Source organism: Oncorhynchus keta, chromosome 1, assembly GCF_023373465.1.
Source record: "Oncorhynchus keta strain PuntledgeMale-10-30-2019 chromosome 1, Oket_V2, whole genome shotgun sequence".
NCBI lineage: Eukaryota > Metazoa > Chordata > Actinopteri > Salmoniformes > Salmonidae > Oncorhynchus > Oncorhynchus keta.
In genome coordinates this window covers 5,960,462-5,981,705 of record NC_068421.1, presented here as the reverse complement: position 1 = coordinate 5,981,705, position 21,244 = coordinate 5,960,462, and the positions used below count along the sequence as shown (strand labels likewise).

The following is a 21,244-nucleotide window of genomic DNA, read 5'->3' as shown; positions in this document are numbered from 1 at the left end:
GGCTATATACTGTTGTGTTGTTACTATAGTAACTGTGTTCTGTCCTATAGACAGCAGATCAGCAGGTTCCCAGCCTATATACTGTTGTGTTGTTACTAGTAACTGTGTTCTGTCCTATGACAGCAGATCAGCAGGTTCCCAGCGGTGTTTGAGGCTATATACTGTTGTGTTGTTACTATAGTAACTGTGTTCTGTCCTAAACAGCAGATCAGCAGCCCAGCGGTGTTTGAGGCTATATACTGTTGTGTTGTTACTATAGTAACTGTGTTCTGTCCAATAGACAGTCAGCAGGTTCCCAGCGGTGTTTGAGGCTATATACTGGTTCTATAGTAACTGTGTTCTGTCCTAGCAGGTGTTTGAGGCTATATACTGTTGTGTTGTTACTATAGTAACTGTGTTCTGTCCAATAGACAGTGGATCAGCAGGTTCCCAGCGGTGTTTGAGGCTATATACTGTTGTGTTGTTACTATAGTAACTGTGTTCTGTCCAATAGACAGTGGATCAGCAGGTTCCCAGCGGTGTTTGAGGCTATATACTGTTGTGTTGTTACTATAGTAACTGTGTTCTGTCCAATAGACAGTGGATCAGCAGGTTCCCAGCGGTGTTTGAGGCTGACCCTCAACTAGAGCAGATGATGGGAGAATTGTGGACCCTGGCCAGGTCTGAGACACAGGACATCATAGACACATCCTACCTGTGAGTCACACTGTGTGTGTGCGTGTGTGTCTGACTGAATGGATGTGCTGTAGGTATGTATTAGCTCCAGCCCGTTGTGCAGGCCTGTCACCACACCAGGAGACCAGGTGACAAGTAGAGTAGGTGACAAAGATACCAACAGCTGTCTGTCAAAGGGCTCTATCACTGGTAACAGAGTCTACTGGTACAAAGAGCTCTATGACTGGTAACAGAGTCTACTGGTACAAAGAGCTCTATGACTGGTAACAGAGTCTACTGGTACAAAGAGCTCTATCACTGGTAACAGAGTCTACTAGTACAAAGAGCTCTATGACTGGTAACAGAGTCTAATGGTACAAAGAGCTCTATGACTGGTAACAGAGTCTACTGGTACAAAGAGCTCTATGACTGGTAACAGAGTCTACTGGTACAAAGAGCTCTATGACTGGTAACAGAGTCTACTGGTACAAAGGGCTCTATCACTGGTAACAGAGTCTACTGGTACAAAGAGCTGTCTGTCAAAGGGCTTATCACTGGTAACAGAGTCTACTGGTACAAAGAGCTCTATGACTGGTAACAGAGTCTACTTGTACAAAGAGCTCTATCACTGGTAACAGAGTCTACTGGTACAAAGAGCTCTATGACTGGTAACAGAGTCTACTGGTACAGAGCTCTATGACTGGTAACAGAGTCTACTGGTACAGAGCTCTATGACTGGTAACAGAGTCTACTGGTAGAAAGAGCTCTATGACTGGTAACAGAGTCTACTGGTACAAAGAGCTCTATGACTGGTAACAGAGTCCACTGGTACAAAGAGCTCTATGACTGGTAACAGAGTCTACTGGTACAAAGAGCTCTATGACTGGTAACAGAGTCTACTGGTACAAAGAGCTCTATGACTGGTAACAGAGTCTACTGGTACAAAGAGCTCTATGACTGGTAACAGAGTCTACTGGTACAAAGAGCTCTATGACTGGTAACAGAGTCTACTGGTAACAGAGTCTACTGGTACAAAGAGCTATATGACTGGTAACAGAGTCTACTGGTACAAAGGGCTCTATGACTGGTAACAGAGTCTACTGGTACAAAGAGCTCTATGACTGGTAACAGAGTCTACTGGTACAAAGAGCTCTATGACTGGTAACAGAGTCTACTGGTACAAAGGGCTCTATGACTGGTAACAGAGTCCACTGGTACAAAGAGCTCTATGACTGGTAACAGAGACTACTGGTACAAAGAGCTCTATGACTGGTAACAGAGTCCACTGGTACAAAGAGCTCTATGACTGGTAACAGAGACTACTGGTACAAAGAGCTCTATGACTGGTAACAGAGTCCACTGGTACAAAGAGCTCTATGACTGGTAACAGAGTCTACTGGTACAAAGGGCTCTATGACTGGTAACAGAGTCTACTGGTACAAAGAGCTCTATGACTGGTAACAGAGTCTACTGGTACAAAGAGCTCTATGACTGGTAACAGAGTCTACTGGTACAAAGAGCTCTATGACTGGTAACAGAGTCTACTGGTACAAAGAGCTCTATGACTGGTAACAGAGTCCACTGGTACAAAGAGCTCTATGACTGGTAACAGAGTCTACTGGTACAAAGAGCTCTATGACTGGTAACAGAGTCTACTGGTACAAAGAGCTCTATGACTGGTAACAGAGTCTACTGGTGCAAAGAGCTCTATGACTGGTAACAGAGTCTACTGGTACAAAGAGCTCTATCACTGGTAACAGAGTCTACTGGTACAAAGAGCTCTATCACTGGTAACAGAGACTACTGGTACAAAGAGCTCTATGACTGGTAACAGAGTCCACTGGTACAAAGAGCTCTATGACTGGTAACAGAGTCTACTGGTTGAATGAATTATGAGAAGTGTTTCAACACCTGCATTGCTTGCTGTTTGGGGTTTTAGGCTGGGTTTCTGTCCAGCACTTTGAGATATCAGCTGAGGGAAGAAGGGCTTTATAAATACATTTCATCTGGATTTTGTTTTTCCTTTCTCCTTGAATTTTTAGTTATGATGCCATCCCACCATGTCTGTTTGAGTACGCTTCCTGTCACAGAGGGAAATGTTCCTGTACGTTTGAGACCTTCTCACAACTCAGGTAATATTGTCACGTAATCATCCCTGCCTGTTCTATTCTACTGTATTCTACTGTAATCATCCCTGCCTTTTCTATTCTACTGTAATCATCCCTGCCTGTTCTATTCTACTGTATTCTACTGTAATCATCCCTGCCTGTTATATTCTACTGTATTCTACTGTAATCATCCCTGCCTGTTCTATTCTACTGTATTCTACTGTAATCATCCCTGCCTGTTCTATTCTACTGTATTCTACTGTAATCATCCCTGCCTTTTCTATTCTACTGTATTCTACTGTAATCATCCCTGCCTGTTCTATTCTACTGTATTCTACTGTAATCATCCCTGCCTGTTATATTCTACTGTATTCTACTGTAATCATCCCTGCCTGTTCTATTCTACTGTAATCATTCCTGCCTGTTCTATTCTACTGTAATCATCCCTGCCTGTTCTATTCTACTGTATTCTACTGTAATCATCCCTGCCTGTTCTATTCTACTGTAATCATTCCTGCCTGTTCTATTCTACTGTATTCTACTGTAATCATCCCTGCCTGTTCTATTATACTGTATTCTACTGTAATCATCCCTGCCTGTTCTATTCTACTGTAATCATTCCTGCCTGTTCTATTCTACTGTAATCATCCCTGCCTGTTCTATTCTACTGTAATCATCCCTGCCTGGTCTATTCTACTGTAATCATCCCTGCCTGTTCTATTCTACTGTATTCTACTGTAATCATCCCTGCCTGTTCTATTCTACTGCAATCATCCCTGCCTGTTCTATTCTACTGTATTCTACTGTAATCATCCCTGCCTGTTATATTCTACTGTAATCATCCCTGCCTGTTATATTCTACTGTAATTATCCCTGCCTGTTCTATTCTACTGTATTCTGCTGTAATCATCCCAGCCTGTTCTATTCTACTGTAATCATCCCTGCCTGTTCTATTCTACTGTAATCATCCCTGCCTATTCTATTCTACGGTAATTATCCCTGCCTGTTCTATTCTACTGTAATCATTCCTGCCTGTTCTATTCTACTGTAATCATCCCTGCCTGTTCTATTCTACTGTAATCATCCCTGCCTGTTCTATTCTACTGTAATCATCCCTGCCTGTTCTATTCTACTGTAATCATCCCTGCATGTTCTATTCTACTGTAATCATCCCTGCCTGTTCTATTCTACTGTAATCATCCCTGCCTGTTCTATTCTACTGTAATCATCCCTGCCTGTTCTATTCTACTGTAATCATCCCTGCCTGTTCTATTCTACTGTAATCATCCCTGCCTGTTCTATTCTACTGTATTCTACTGTAATCATCCCTGCCTGTTATATTCTACTGTAATCATCCCTGCCTGTTCTATTCTACTGTATTCTACTGTAATCATCCCTGCCTGTTATATTCTACTGTATTCTACTGTAATCATCCCAGCCTGTTCTATTCTACTGTAATCATCCCTGCCTGTTCTATTCTACTGTAATCATCCCTGCCTGTTCTATTCTACTGTAATCATCCCTGCCTGTTCTATTCTACTGTAATCATCCCTGCCTATTCTATTCTACGGTAATCATCCCGCCTGTTCTATTCTACTGTAATCATCCCTGCCTATTCTATTCTACTGTAATCATCCCTGCCTGTTCTATTCTACTGTAATCATCCCTGCCTATTATATTCTACTGTAATCATCCCTGCCTGTTCTATTCTACTGTATTCTACTGTAATCATCCCTGCCTGTTATATTCTACTGTATTCTACTGTAATCATCCCAGCCTGTTCTATTCTACTGTAATCATCCCTGCCTGTTCTATTCTACTGTAATCATCCCTGCCTGTTCTATTCTACTGTAATCATCCCTGCCTATTCTATTCTACGGTAATCATCCCCGCCTGTTCTATTCTACTGTAATCATCCCTGCCTATTCTATTCTACTGTAATCATCCCTGCCTGTTCTATTCTACTGTAATCATCCCTGCCTATTATATTCTACTGTAATCATCCCTGCCTGTTCTATTCTACTGTAATCATCCCTGCCTGTTCTATTCTACTGTAATCATCCCTGCCTGTTCTATTCTACTGTAATCATCCCTGCCTGTTCTATTCTACTGTAATCATCCCTGCCTATTCTATTCTACTGTAATCATCCCTGCCTGTTCTATTCTACGGTAATCATCCCTGCCTATTCTATTCTACTGTAATCATCCCTGCCTGTTCTATTCTACTGTAATCATCCCTGCCTGTTCTATTCTACGGTAATCATCCCTGCCTGTTCTATTCTACTGTAATCATCCCTGCCTATTCTATTCTACTGTAATCATCCCTGCCTATTCTATTCTACTGTAATCATCCCTGCCTGTTCTATTCTACGGTAATCATCCCTGCCTGTTCCATTCTACTGTAATCATCCCTGCCTCTTCTATTCTACTGTAATCATCCCTGCCTGTTCTATTCTACTGTAATCATCCCTGCCTGTTCTATTCTACGGTAATCATCCCTGCCTGTTCTATTCTACTGTAATCATTCCTGCCTGTTCTATTCTACTGTAATCATCCCTGCCTGTTCTATTCTACTGTAATCATCCCTGCGTGTTCTATTCTACTGTAATCATCCCTGCCTGTTCTATTCTACTGTAATCATCCCTGCCTGTTCTATTCTACTGTAATCATCCCTGCCTGTTCTATTCTACTGTAATCATCCCTGCCTGTTCTATTCTACTGTAATCATCCCTGCTTTTAATGGTGTTTCCCCTCAGTATAATAGTAATAATATAGTAATGTAATAATCAATAGCCCAGCGAACCTCAGCCTGTCAGGCTCCGTCTCAATCTATTCTATTCTATTCTAATACTGTCCTGTGTGTTGTTTACTTATCCCCAGGTATAACAGTAATGTAATAATCATTTGTTTCCCCCCCCCCCCAAAAGTCCAGTGATCCCAGCCTCCCAGGCCCCGTCTCAGTCTGTAAAGAAGAGGAAGGTCTCTCTACTGTTTGACCACATGGAGCCGGATGAGATGGCTGAACACCTCTCCTACCTGGAGTTCAAAAACTTCTGCAACGTCTCGGTGAGGGAGGGAGGGAGGGAGGGGGGAGGGAGGGAGGGAGGGAGGGAGGGAGGGAGGGGAGGGAGGGAGGGAGGGAGGGAGGGAGGGAGGGAGGCAGCCAGCCAGTCAGCCAGCCAGCCAGTCAGTCAACTCGCCAGTTAGCCAGCTAGCCAGCCAGTCAGCCAGTCAGTCAACTATCCAGTTAATCAGCCAGCCAGCCAGCCAGTCAGTCAACTAGCCAGTTAGCCAGCCAGCCACACAGCCAGTCAGTCAGTCAACTAGCCAGTTAATCAGCCAGCCAGCCAGTCAGTCAGTCAACTAGCCAGTTAGTCAACCAGCCAGCCAGCCAGCCAGCCAGTCAGTCAACTAGCCAGTTAGTCAACCAGCCAGCCAGCCAGTCAGTCAGTCAACTAGCCAGTTAGTTAATCAGCCAGCCAGCCAGCCAGTCAGTCAACTAGCCAGTTAGCCAGCCAGCCAGCCAGCCACACAGCCAGTCAGTCAGTCAACTAGCCAGTTAATCAGCCAGCCAGTCAGTCAGTCAGTCAGTAATTCTGCTAGCCATTTAGTCAGTCAGTTAAAGCAGTCAGTCAGTTAGCCAGTCAGTCAGTCAATATGTGTGTTTGAGGTGGACTACATTGCTTGGACTGGGAATCATTGATCTACAAAGCACATTGCATCCCAATTTACTATTCATTACATGATCGAGATTATAAAATATTTGCAGAGCCTAACTGAGACTGATTCCCCTTAAACAATGTAATTTTATTTGACCACAAAAAACTAAATGGATTAACACTGCAGGAAGGTTGATTAAAATTGAGCCATTGATTTAAAAAATAAAAATAAATAAATAAAAATCTGTTTGTTAAAGACATGCTCTGGTACTTTGGCGACTAGTACGTTTTTTTTTTATTAACGTCCCTCTTTGGGCTGGATGTGTCGATGTGTAGTTCATACATGAATCATCTATGAGCAGAATTACTGTCTTAACTCAATTAGAAGCTGTGCGGAACAATTTTCCCTCACGTGGATCCAGCCCCCTAGAAATCCGATGAACCCTTGCCAATTGAGCGACAGCTTCTTGCCAATTGAGCGACAGCTTCTTGCCAATTGAGTGACAGCTTCTTGCCAATTGAGTGACAGCTTCTTGCCAATTGAGTGACAGCTTCTTGCCAATTGAGTGACAGCTTCTTACCAATTGAGTGACAGCTTCTTGCCAATTGAGTGACAGCTTCTTGCCAATTGAGTGACAGCTTCTTGCCAATTGAGTGACAGCTTCTTGCCAATTGAGTGACAGCTTCTTGCCAATTGAGTGACAGCTTCTTGCCAATTGAGTGACAGCTTCTTGCCAATTGAGTGACAGCTTCTTGCCAATTGAGTGACAGCTTCTTGCCAATTGAGTGACAGCTTCTTGCCAATTGAGTGACAGCTTCTTGCCAATTGAGTGACAGCTTCTTGCCAATTGAGTGACAGCTTCTTGCCAATTGAGTGACAGCTTCTTGCCAATTGAGTGACAGCTTCTTACCAATTGAGTGACAGCTTCTTGCCAATTGAGTGACAGCTTCTTGCCAATTGAGTGACAGCTTCTTACCAATTGAGTGACAGCTTCTTGCCAATTGAGTGACAGCTTCTTGCCAATTGAGTGACAGCTTCTTGCCAATTGAGTGACAGCTTCTTGCCAATTGAGCGACAGCTTCTTGCCAATTGAGTGACAGCTTCTTGCCAATTGAGCGACAGCTTCTTGCCAATTGAGTGACAGCTTCTTACCAATTGAGTGACAGCTTCTTGCCAATTGAGTGACAGCTTCTTGCCAATTGAGCGACAGCTTCTTGCCAATTGAGTGACAGCTTCTTGCCAATTGAGTGACAGCTTCTTGCCAATTGAGCGACAGCTTCTTACCAATTGAGCGACAGCTTCTTGCCAATTGAGTGACAGCTTCTTACCAATTGAGCGACAGCGAGCAAGAAAGAGAGAGCAATGTTAAATAGTACGCGATTTTCAGGGACCACTTTTGGCTTTACATTCAGTACTGGCTGAAAGGCATACAAAAGTAGCGGAGAATGTCTTTAACAAGTTCACGTCCTCTCTTACCTGCCTGCCTGTCTCTCTCTCTGTCCACTCCTGTGTCCTGTCTTACCTGCCTGTCTCTCTCTCTCTCTGTCCACTCCTGTGTCCTGTCTTACCTGCCTGTCTCTCTCTCTCTCTGTCCACTCCTGTGTCCTGTCTTACCTGCCTGTCTCTCTCTCTGTCCACTCCTGTGTCCTGTCTTACCTGCCTGTCTCTCTCTCTGTCCACTCCTGTGTCCTGTCTTACCTGCCTGTCTCTCTCTCTCTCTCTGTCCACTCCTGTGTCCTGTCTTACCTGCCTGTCTCTCTCTCTCTCTGTCCACTCCTGTGTCCTGTCTTACCTGCCTGTCTCTCTCTCTGTCCACTCCTGTGTCCTGTTTTACCTGCCTGTCTCTCTCTCTCTCTGTCCACTCCGGTGTCCTGTCTTACCTGCCTGTCTCTCTCTCTCTCTGTCCACTCCTGTTTCCTGTCTTACCTGCCTGTCTCTCTCTCTGTCCACTCCTGTGTCCTGTCTTACCTGCCTGTCTCTCTCTCTCTCTCTCTGTCCACTCCTGTGTCCTGTCTTACCTACCTGTCCACTCCTGTGTCCTGTCTTACCTGCCTGTCTCTCTCTCTGTCCACTCCTGTGTCCTGTCTTACCTGCCTGCCTCTCTCTCTCTCTCTCTGTCCACTCCTGTGTCCTGTCCTTTCCTGCTCTGCGCCAGTTCCTGGATTACCGTAGCTACGTGGTGCGTGGCTCTGTGAGGGACAACCCATCCCTGGAGCGCAGTGTCATGATGTGTAATGGGGTGTCTCAGTGGGTCCAGCTGATGATTCTGAGCAGACACACTGCACAGCAGAGAGCCCAGGTCTTCACCAAGTTCCTACACGTAGCCCAGGTAACCTATAAACACACACACACACACACACACACACCACTCAGTAGAGAGCCCAGGTAACCTATAAACACACACACACACACACAACACTCAGCAGAGAGCCCAGGTAACCTATAAACACACACACACACACCACTCAGCAGAGAGCCCAGGTAACCTATAAACACACACACACACCACTCAGCAGAGACCCCAGGTAACCTATAAACACACACACACACACACACACCACTCAGCAGAGAGCCCATGTAACCTAGAAACACACACACACACACACACCACTCAGCAGAGAGCCCAGGTAACCTATAAACACACACACACACACACACCACTCAGCAGAGAGCCCAGGTAACCTATAAACACACACACACACACACCACTCAGCAGAGACCCCAGGTAACATATAAACACACACACACACACCACTCAGCAGAGACCCCAGGTATTCACCAGGTTCATACACGTACCTCAGGTAACTTAGAAACAACAAACCAGCTAGTGTGAGTTCTGTACAGTATATGAAGTGTGGGAGTAGTTTCCATGAAAGAAGAGTTCCCATCTGGACGTGCCTGTCAGCGGCGGTTGGTGACGTTTAAGATGAGGGAGGACTAATATATTTTCATGACCATGGCCATATTTCTATTACAGCATATTGGATGACTGTCATTCATTTTCCATTCACCCGGTTCAATGTAACATCGACAGGTTTAAGCTACTACATGATACTCTAATTTTCCATATACCCATCATGAGGTTGTTACAACCTCGCCTATGAATGAAAGTTTACAACGTAGGTGCACACAGGTCGAGAGAAAAATTTGAGTAATCAAAGTGACAGACAGTGACACATCTCTTGGCTGCATCTAGCTGACCTAGGGTGTGATCGTTAGTCCAACAGTTGGAGAAATTCAGGTATGTTTGATCACTGTTTTGCTCAGTTTTGCTTCTGTTTCAGAGATGTTTTTCAACAGAATCGGTAGAATGAATACACCCCTGATCACACGCAAACACCGTCAACATCTTTGCTCGTTGTAGAAATCCTTCTCACATCCTCCTCTCACCTTTTCCCTTCGCTTGTGAAGAACACCACATCAGCTGTCTGTGACCAGACAACAAAAAAACAACACTTTCCTCATAACCACTAACCACTACACACAGCCTACATCGTTGTCACCATATTAGCTACTAGCTACTATAGCTAACGTGTTAGTAAACCTGCTACTATCATGGAGTACAGTGTACAATCAGCAAGCAGTTTAGCAGTTACACCGGCAGGCCCCGGGGGCAATAAATTAATAAAACCAAAAGCTTACCTTGACTTGGAAGAATTCCAGTGTTGGATAGCCATAGCCAGCTAGCTAACATAGCATCCCTCTCTGTTGGATAGCCTTAGCCAGCTAGCTAACATATCATTCCTCTCTATTGGATAGCCATAGCCAGCTAGCTAACATAGCAACCCTCTCTGTTGGATAGCCATAGCCAGCTAGCTAACATAGCATCCCTCTCTGTTGGATAGCCATAGCCAACTAGCTAACATAGCATCCCTCTCTGTTGGATAGCCATAGCCAGCTAGTTAACATAGCATCCCTCTCTGTTGGATAGCCATAGCCAACTAGCTAACATAGCATCCCTCTCTGTTGGATAGTCATAGCTAGCTAGCTAGTTAACATAGCATCCCTCTCTGTTGGATAGCCATAGCCAGCTAGCTAACATAGCATCCCTCTCTGTTGGATAGCCATAGCCAACTAGCTAACATAGCATCCCTCTCTGTTGGATAGTCATAGCTAGCTAGCTAGTTAACATAGCATCCCTCTCTGTTGGATAGCCATAGCCAGCTAGCTAACATAGCATCCCTCTCTGTTGGATAGCCATAGCCAGCTAGCTAGCTAACATAGCATCCCTTCCTGTTGGATAGCCATAGCCAGTTAGCTAACATAGCATCCCTCTCTGTTGGATAGCCATAGCCAGCTAGCTAACATAGCATCCCTCTCTGTTGGATAGCCATAGCCAGTTAGCTAACATAGCATCCCTCTCTGTTGGATAGCCATAGCCAGCTAGCTAACATAGCATCCCTCTCTGTTGGATAGCCATAGCCAGCTAGCTAACATAGCATCCCTCTCTGTTGGATAGCCATAGCCAACTAGCTAACATAGCATCCCTCTCTGTTGGATAGCCTTAGCCAGCTAGCTAACATATCATTCCTCTCTATTGGATAGCCATAGCCAGCTAGCTAACATAGCATCCCTCTCTGTTGGATAGCCATAGCCAGCTAGCTAACATAGCATCCCTCTCTGTTGGTTAGTCATAGCTAGCTAGCTAGTTAACATAGCATCCCTCTCTGTTGGATAGCCATAGCCAGCTAGCTAACATAGCATCCCTCTCTGTTGGATAGCCATAGCTAGCTAGCTAACATAGCATCCTTTCCTGTTGGATAGCCATAGCCAGCTAGCTAACATAGCATCCCTCCCTGTTTGAGCTGGGTGTTTGAGTAGGCTAAACTAGCTAGCTGTTCAACTATTGTCTTTCTCTCTCTTTGAGTCAACTATTTACCACATTGTATGCACTGCAGTGCTAGCTAGTTGTAGCTTATGCTTTCAGTAATAGATTAATTCTCTGATCCTTTGATTGGGTGGAAGACATGTCAGTTCATGCTGCAAGAACTCTGATAGGTTGGAGGACATCCTCCAGACGTTTCCATAATTACTGTGTAAGTCTATGGAAGGGGGTGAGAACCATGAGACTCCTAGGTTTTGTATTGAAGTCAATGTACCCCAGAGGAGGACAGAAGCTAGCTGTCCTCCGGCTACACCATAGTGCTACCCTGTGCTGTTGAGGCTACTGTAGAACTTCATTACAAAACAGTGGGTTTTAATAAATTATTTGGTGACGTGAATATATTTAGTATAGTTTTATCTAAAAAGGACAACTTGAAAATGTAGACTATTTTTTTATATTTTTTATTCACTGGGGATGGTCCTCTCTCCTTCCTCCTCTGAATAACCTCCATTGTTGTCTGCTGACATAAGTTCCTTTTTCTTTAGAATCCAGAACCACTTCCTGAGATGACAAATAAACGTATTTTCTCCCCTCCCCTGCATGCGCTGTAGAGGCTGCATGCGCTGCAGAACCCCTTCAACACTCTGATGGCGGTGACGGGTGGTCTGTGATCAACAGCTCCATCTGATGGGATCCTTAGCTGTGATAGGCCCTAACAACCGCTGATGGGATCTTAGCTATAGGCCCCCTGACGTCACTGATAGGTCCCTAACCTAGCCCTTAACCCTAACCTAACCTAGCTGATGGGATCCTTAGCTGTGATAGGCCCTAACCCTAACCTAGCTGATGGGATCCTTAGCTGTGATAGGCCCTAACCCTAACCTAGCTGATGGGATCCTTAGCTGTGATAGGCCCTAACCCTAACCTAGCTGATGGGATCCTTAGCTGTGATAGGCCCTAACCCTAACCTAGCTGATGGGATCCTTAGCTGTGATAGGCCCTAACCTAGCTGATGGGATCCTTATCTGTGATAGGCCCTAACCCTAACCTAGCTGATGGGATCCTTAGCTGTGATAGGCCCTAACCTAGCTGATGGGATCCTTATCTGTGATAGGCCCTAACCCTAACCTAGCTGATGGGATCCTTAGCTGTGATAGGCCCTTGATAACAGGCTAATATGTCATATGTATCCATAAGCAGCAGATGTTCTAGCTACCATTACGTGGTAATACATTTCTTGGTGTTCTAAACATTTTCTAAATTCAAACCTGCCAGTGGCGGTTGGTGACGTTTAAGATGAGGGAGGACTAATATATTTTTATGAGCATGGCCTTATTATTTCTATTACAGCATATTGGATGATTGTCATTCATATTCCATTCATCCAGGTCAATGTAACATCGATAGGTTTAAGCTACTACATGAGACTCCTAGGTTTTGTATCGAAGTCAATGTACCCCAGAGGAGGACGGAAACTAGCTGTCCTCCTTTATTTGTTGAGGCTACTGTAGACATTGCAAAACAGTGTGTTGCAATAAATTATTTGGATGACGTGAATATATTTAGCATAATTTTTTTTTATCTAAAAAGGACAAACTTTTTTTCCATGTTACACTATTTAAAAAAAAAAAAAATTCACTGACGATGGTCCTCCCCATCCTCCACTGAAACCTTCCCCCTAAAGCACCATGGGTGTTCAGAGGAAACCGGCGACATCCATGTAGGAAGTAATCCCCTTTTTTTTTACCTCCTCCTCTTCCTCTCCAGGCCCTGAGCGAGATGACAGAGCTGCTGTCCTCCTCCAGTAACTATAGTAACTACCGACGGGTGTACAGTGAGTGTTCAGGGTTTAAAGTGCCTATCCTGGGGGTCCACTTGAAGGACCTGATCTCCCTGAACGAGGCCCTGCCAGACTACCTGGAGGAGCAGAAGATTAACCTGGGGAAACTGCAGCATCTCTACTCTAACATCTCTGACCTGCTGTCGGTACACTCCTGCTCTCCTCCGTTTGAAGCCAACAAGGATCTGCTGCATCTACTTACCGTGAGATTTATATTATATATATTATATATTATCCCTTATTTTACCAGGTAAGTTGACTGAGAACATGTTCTCAGTTGCAGCAACGACCTGGGGAACAGTTAGAGGGGAGAGGAGGGGGGGGATTAAATGAGCCAGTTTGTAAACTGGGGATTATTAGGTGACTGTGATGGTTTGAGGGCCAGATTGGCGAATTTAGCCAGGATACCAGGGTTAACACCCCTAGTGCCAAGGGATCTTTAATGACCTCAGAGAGTCAGGACACCCGTTTAACATCCTATCCGAAAGACGGCACCCTACACAGGGCAGTGTCCCCAATCACTGCCCTGGGACACTGGGATATTTGTTTAATTTGTTAAAATATATATTTATAACAAGGCTAGAATACCCTTTTCTGAAATGGAATTGATTTAGTTTTTATCGGTTTCTGTACAGCACTTTGAGATATCAGCTGATGTACGAAGGGCTATATAAATACATTTGATTTGGTTATAGGGCTCCATTTAGTGATATGGATACTGTGAAAAGCTATTACTAAAGTAGATGTATTGAGAGACACAGTAGACCTCTTAAATGTATAGTCACCCCCCATCCTCCTCCCCCCCCAGCTGTCTCTGGATCTGTACTACACAGAAGATGAGATCTATGAGCTGTCCTACACCAAGGAACCCAAGAACCCTAAGACACAGGTCAGTACTGGACACCTAAAAACATTATATATCAGTGGGGCAAAAAAGTATTTAGTCAGCCACCAATTGTGCAAGTTCTCCCACTTAAAAAGATGAGAGAGGCCTGTAATTTTCAAATTATTTTCCACCACAAATAAATTCATAAAAAATCCTACAATGTGATTTTCTGGATTTTTTTTTCCATTTTGTCTGTCATAGTTGAAGTGTACCTGTGATGAAGATTACAGACCTCCCTCATCTTTATAAGTGGGAGAACTTGCACAATTGGTGGCTGACTAAATACTTTTTTTGCCCCACTGTAAGTCCGATCTAGTTGCGAGGAAGTGAATGGTTCCACATTGCAGCCGACAACACACGTGACTGCCGACTGACTGATCAACAAATCACCTTGTATCATAAATAACTACTCAATTATTATTTTGTAGATCAGTCAGTCACCATTTACCCACAATGCATCATGGGATTGATGCTCTCGAACACAGTCAATGATTTTACTCTTTGGGAAAAGGTGTGGGGGGGGAATCTCTAGAGTCGTGTGCCAGCCTCATCAACTTCTTCCTCGGTCATTAGACACAGGGGCTGTCGAATCAAATCAAAAGTATACTTGTCATAAGCTCTGAATACAACGTGTGTAGACCTTTACAGTGGAAGTGCTTAGAGAGACTAGTGTCACTCACTGTGCTCTCTCTCTCTGCCTCGCTCTCTCTTACTGCTGACATGCAGTTTATCAACGTTATCTGTTACCATCATCCTGCCTCACTTCTTCCTGACCTCTGACTTTACACGCTGAGCTCACTGCATCATCCTGTGGGTGGAGGCTAGGCTACATCAAAGTTAACCACAAAAAGACTGAGCCCAACAAAGGCTTGTTATGTGGTAGGTGTTTTAACGTGTGCAGTCTTTCATGCCTCCTCCCTCCTTTTCTCTCTCTCCTCTCCTCTCCCTCCCACTCCCCCCTTAGCCTGTAGCACCTGTCAAATCCCCAGTTGTAGCAGAGTGGGGGTCAGGGGTGACTCCGAGGCTGGACCCAGACACCATTTCTAAACACGTCAAACAGATGGTGGATGTGAGTATCTGTCTGTCTGTCTGCTGGTCTCTCTCTCTCTCCTCTCTGTCTGTCCTCAGCGACACTCGGGCTCTTTCTAAATGTATCTCTCCTGATTTCTCACATCCTATCTCCTCACCCCACTTCTCAAAACACAATGAAGAAGAAGGTCAGAGGAGAGAGACCTGAGAAGGAGGCGAGGAGATAGGATGCAAGGAATCAAGTAGAGTTGAATTGAGATAGAACTGTGAGATGTGTTGCCTGTCTGTGTGTGAGACTTTTTTTCATTTCCTCATTACTGTGCAGTCTAAAGCAGAACTACCACCCCTTGCTCTACCACAACACAAAGTTAACATTGTGTACTTTATCTGTCGTACCCATAGACATGTGCAGAGATCACAACGTGGTATCTGTAACATCACGGTGTTTGTGAGCCCACGTTCAGCACCATCTCCATTTTAAAGTAGTCCAAACCAAAATCGTGTGTGTAATTTAATTGTGGCCACTAGATGGCGGTGATTTTCATTTACGAACCAATGATGAAAGGTGAATGAAGACATCACAGTAATACTCCACTCCCTACTTGTAGCTGTATAGTCAGTTTGTTTGTGTTGTTGGTCTCGGCTAGCTTAATGCTCCTGTCGTTAGCTAGCTAGCACTCAGTCACTTACGTGGCTGCTCGCTTCGTCGTGAATAGAGGCTTGAGGGAAGCCCTTACGATATGGCATTTTTCTACATTGAACAAAAAATATAAAAAGTAACATGTAAAGTGTTGGTCCCGTGTTTCATAAGCTGAAATAAAAGATCCCAGAAATGTTCCATACTGCACAAAAAGCTTATTTCTCTCAACTGTTGTGCACAAATTAGTTGACATCCCTGTTAGTGAGCATTTCTCCTTCGTCAAGATAATCCATCCGCCTGACAGGTGTGGCATATCAAGAAGCTGATTAAACAGCATGATAATTACACAGGTGCACCTTGTGCTGGGGCCACACTAAAATGTGCAGTTTTGTCACACAACACAAGGCCACAGATGACTCAAGTCTTGAGGGAGCGTGACATGCTGACTGCAGGAAGGTCCGCCGGAGCTGTTACCAGATAATTGAATGATCATTTCTCTACCATAAGCCGCCGTTTGCTGATGTCAATGTTGTGAACAGAGAACAGAGTGCCCCTTGGTGGCGGTGGGGTTATGGTCAGGGCAGGCAGGCCCGTTGTCGTGCCATTCATCCACCACCTCATGTTTCAGCATAATGCACGGCCCCATGTTGCAAGGATATGTACACAATTCCTGCAAGCTGAAAATGTCCCAGTTCTTCCATGGGCTGCATCCTCACCAGACATGTCGCTCGTTGAGCATGTTTGGGATGCTCTGGATCGACGTGTAGGACAGCGTGTTCCAGTTCCCACCGATATCCAGCAACTTTACACAGCCGTTGAAGAGGAGTGGGGACAACATTCCACAGAACACAATCAACAGTCTGATCAACTCTATGAGAAGGAGATGTGTCACGCTGCATGAGGCAAATGGTGGTCACACCAGATAGTGACTGGTTTTCTGATCCACACCAGATACTGACTGGTTTTCTGATCCACACCAGATACTGACTGGTTTTCTGATCCACACCAGATACTGACTGGTTTTCTGATCCACACCAGATACTGCCTGGTTTTCTGATCCACACCAGATACTGACTGGTTTTCTGATCCACGCCAGATACTGACTGGTTTTCTGATCCACACCAGATACTGACTGGTTTTCTGATCCACAGCAGATACTGACTGGTTTTCTGATCCACACCAGATACTGACTGGTTTTCTGATCCACACCAGATACTGACTGGTTTTCTGATCCACACCAGATACTGACTGGTTTTCTGATCCACACCAGATACTGACTGGTTTTCTGATCCACACCAGATACTGACTGGTTTTCTGATCCACACCAGATACTGACTGGTTTTCTGATCCACACCAGATACTGACTGGTTTTCTGATCCACACCAGATACTGACTGGTGTTCTGATCCACACCAGATACTGACTGGTTTTCTGATCCACACCAGATACTGACTGGTGTTCTGATCCACACCAGATACTGACTGGTGTTCTGGTCCACACCAGATACTGACTGGTTTTCTGGTCCACACCAGATACTGACTGGTGTTCTGATTTTAAAGGTATCTGTGACCAACAGATGCATATCTGTATTCCCAGTCATGTGAAATCCATGGATTAGGGCCTAATGAGTTTATTTCAATTGACTGATTTCCTTAAAGGAACTGTCAATTCTTTGAAATTGTTGCATGTTGCGTTTATATTTTTTGTTCAGTATAAGTAGAGAGAACACTCTGGAGCACTCTAGAACACTCTGGAACACTCTAGAGCACTCTGGAACAATCTGGAGCATTCTAGAACACTCTGGAGCACTCTAGAACACTCTGGAACACTCTGGAGCACTCTGGAACACTCTGGAGCACTCTGGAACACTCTGGAACACTCTGGATCAGGCAATGTTGAAAAGTGATCTTTAGACATGTACAGTACTTATCTTTAATGTCATTTTTTAATTGACTAAAACAAGAAGACAACAAGAAAAATTGCGTTTGAAAAGGGTCAAGTCTTTTGTTGCTGTGAGCCAACGGTAACCTAGGTAACCACACGTTTTTTTCCCCCCACAGTTCTATCTAATACCGACCGGGACTATTTTTGAACATCGTTCAATGCACTGATAGATCAGCTAGGCAGCATCTTAGCATCTTGGAGCTAAAATTGGAATCATGTATATTTGAGAAGGTTCCGGTCATACACACGTCCTAGGTGGAAAAGGGTCTGGATGGATATTGTCAGAAACAAACCCCCACCTCACAACACATGTGACCCCAAACTGTTGACACTCCAGAGAAAAAAAGAATTGCAGTTTTAAAATGTACTTCCTTCAATTCTACACATTATACCACAGAGTGAAGGTAAAAATGTAGCCGTTTTAAAGCTAATTTCCTGCAATTCCACACACTTATTTGTGGTTATATGATACTAGTTGTCAAACCTCAACCAAATTCTTAAAATATATATACAGTGCATTCGGAAAGTATTCAGACCCCTTGACTTTTTCCAGATTTTGTTACATTATTATTCTAAAATGGATGAAATAAAAAAGTATTCCTCATCAGTCTACACACAATACCCCATAATGCCATCACAATACCCCATAATGACATCACAATACCCCATAATGACATCACAATACCCCATAATGACATACCACATAATGACATACCACATAATGACATCACAATACCCCATAATGACAACACAATACCCCATAATGACATCACAATACCCCATAATGACATACCACATAATGACATCACAATACCCCATAATGACATACCACATAATGACATCACAATACCCCATAATGACATCACAATACCCCATAATGACAACACAATACCCCATAATGACAACACAATACCCCATAATGACATCACAATACCCCATAATGACATCACAATACCCCATAATGAAACCACAATACCCCATAATGACATACCACATAATGACATCACAATACCCCATAATGACATCACAATACCCCATAATGACATACCACATAATGACATCACAATACCCCATAATGACATACCACATAATGACATCACAATACCCCATAATGACATCACAATACCCCATAATGACATCACAATACCCCATAATGACATACCACATAATGACATCACAATACCCCATAATGACATCACAATACCCCATAATGACATCACAATACCCCATAATGAAATCACAATACCCCATAATGACATACCCCATAATGACATCACAATACCCCATAATGACATCACAATACCCCATAATAACATCACAATACCCCATAATGACATCACAATACCCCATAATGACATACCCCATAATGACATCACAATACCCCATAATGACATCACAATACCCCATAATGACAACACAATAACCCATAATGACATCACAATACCCCATAATGACATCACAATACCCCATAATGAAATCACAATACCCCATAATGACATACCCCATAATGACATCACAATACCCCATAATGACATCACAATACCCCATAATGAAAAAGCTAAACCAGATTTTTAGACTTTTTAGAAAATGTATTAAAAATAAAAACTGAAATACCTTATTTACATAAGTATTCAGACCCTTTGCTATTAGACTCAAAATTGAGCTCAGCTGCATCCTGTACCCCATAATGACAAAACAATACCCCATAATGACATCACAATACCCCATAATGACAACACAATACCCCATAATGACAACACAATACCCCATAATGACATCACAATACCCCATAATGACATCACAATACCCCATAATAACATCACAATACCCCATAATGACATACCCCATAGTGACATCACAATACCCCATAATGACATCACAATACCCCATAATGACATACCACATAATGACATCACAATACCCCATAATGACATACCCCATAATGACATCACAATACCCCATAATGACAAAACAATACCCCATAATGACATCACAATACCCCATAATGACAACACAATACCCCATAATGACATCACAATACCCCATAATGACATCACAATACCCCATAATGACATCACAATACCCCATAATGAAAAAGCTAAACCAGATTTTTAGACTTTTTAGAAAATGTATTAAAAATAAAAACTGAAATACCTTATTTACATAAGTATTCAGACCCTTTGCTATTAGACTCAAAATTGAGCTCAGCTGCATCCTGCTTCCATTGATCATCCTTGAGATGTTTCCACAACTTGATTGGTAAATTCAATTGATTGAACATGATTTGGAAAGGCACACACCTGTCTATATAAGGTCCCGCAGTTGACAGTGCATGTCAGAGCAAAAACCAAGCCATGAGGTCGTAGAGCCCCGAGACAGAATTGTGTTGAGCCACAGATCTGGGGAAGGGTACCAAAACATTTCTGCAACATTGAAGGTCTCCAAGAACACAGTGGCCTCCATCATTCTGAAATGGAAGTCGTTTGGAACCACCAAGACTCTTCCTAGAGCTGGTTGCCGAGCCAAACTGAGCAATCGGAGGAGAAGGGCCTGGCAGAGCTCCAGAGTTCCTATGTGGAGATGGTATAACCTGCCAGAAGGACAACCATCTCTGCAGCACCCCACCAATCAGGCCTTTGTGGTAGAGTGGCCAGACTGAAGCCACTCCTCAGTGAAAGGCAAGACACCCCGCTTGGAGTTTGACAAAAGGCACCTAAAGACTCTCAGACTCTCAGACCATGAGAAACAAGATTCTTTGGTCTGATGAAACCAAGATTGAACTCTTTGGCCTGAAAGCCAAGCGTCACTTCTGGAGGAAACCTGGCACCATCCCTACGGTGAAGCATGGTGGTGGCAGCATCATGCTGTGGGGATGTTTTTCAGCAGCAGGGACTGGGAGACTAGTCAGGATCGAGGGAAAGATGAACGGAGCAGAGTACGAGAGAGATCCTTGATGGAAATCTGCTCCAGAGCGCTCAGGACCTCAGACTGGGGGCGAAGGTTCACCTTCCATCAGGACAATGACCCTAAGCACACAGCCAAGACAACGCAGGAGTGGCTTCAGGACAATAGCGTTTCAATCGGTGACGTCACTTGCTCTGAGACCTTGAAGTAGTGGTTCCCCTTGCTCTTTGTCGATGTGTGCTGAGGGTCCCTGGTTCGAGCCCAGGTAGGGGCGAGGAGAAGGACGGAAGCTTTACAGTTACACAGAGAAGAATGGGAGAAACTCCCCAAATTCAGGTGTGCCAAGCTTGGGTCTGTAATCCGTATTGACCCTGTTCTGGGTCCCTAATCCGTATTGACCCTGTTCTGGGTCTGTAATCCGTATTGACCCTGTTCTGGGTCTGTAATCCGTATTGACCCTGTTCTGGGTCTGTAATCCGTATTGACCCTGTTCTGGGTCTGTAATCCGTATTGACCCTGTTCTGGGTCTGTAATCCGTATTGACCCTGTTCTGGGTCTGTAATCCGTATTGACCCTGTTCTGGGTCTGTAATCCGTATTGACCCTGTTCTGGGTCCGTAATCCGTATTGACCCTGTTCTGGGTCTGTAATCCGTATTGACCCTGTTCTGGGTCTGTAATCCGTATTGACCCTGTTCTGGGTCCGTAATCCGTATTGACCCTGTTCTGGGTCTGTAATCCGTATTGACCCTGTTCT

General features: G+C 44.1%; 1 protein-coding gene across 1 annotated transcript in view; it reads left to right on the top strand.

Moving 5' to 3' along the window:
• Positions 1–21,244, top strand: part of rasgrp4 (RAS guanyl releasing protein 4) — a 77,879-nt gene that overhangs the window by 38,883 nt on the left and 17,752 nt on the right. Inside the window, 9 exon segments of the mRNA XM_052472193.1 lie at positions 577–696; positions 2,697–2,786; positions 5,690–5,828; positions 8,578–8,751; positions 11,859–11,949; positions 12,448–12,469; positions 13,023–13,290; positions 13,896–13,976; positions 14,938–15,042. Of these exon segments, the coding sequence (XP_052328153.1) occupies positions 577–696; positions 2,697–2,786; positions 5,690–5,828; positions 8,578–8,751; positions 11,859–11,949; positions 12,448–12,469; positions 13,023–13,290; positions 13,896–13,976; positions 14,938–15,042 (1,090 nt within the window).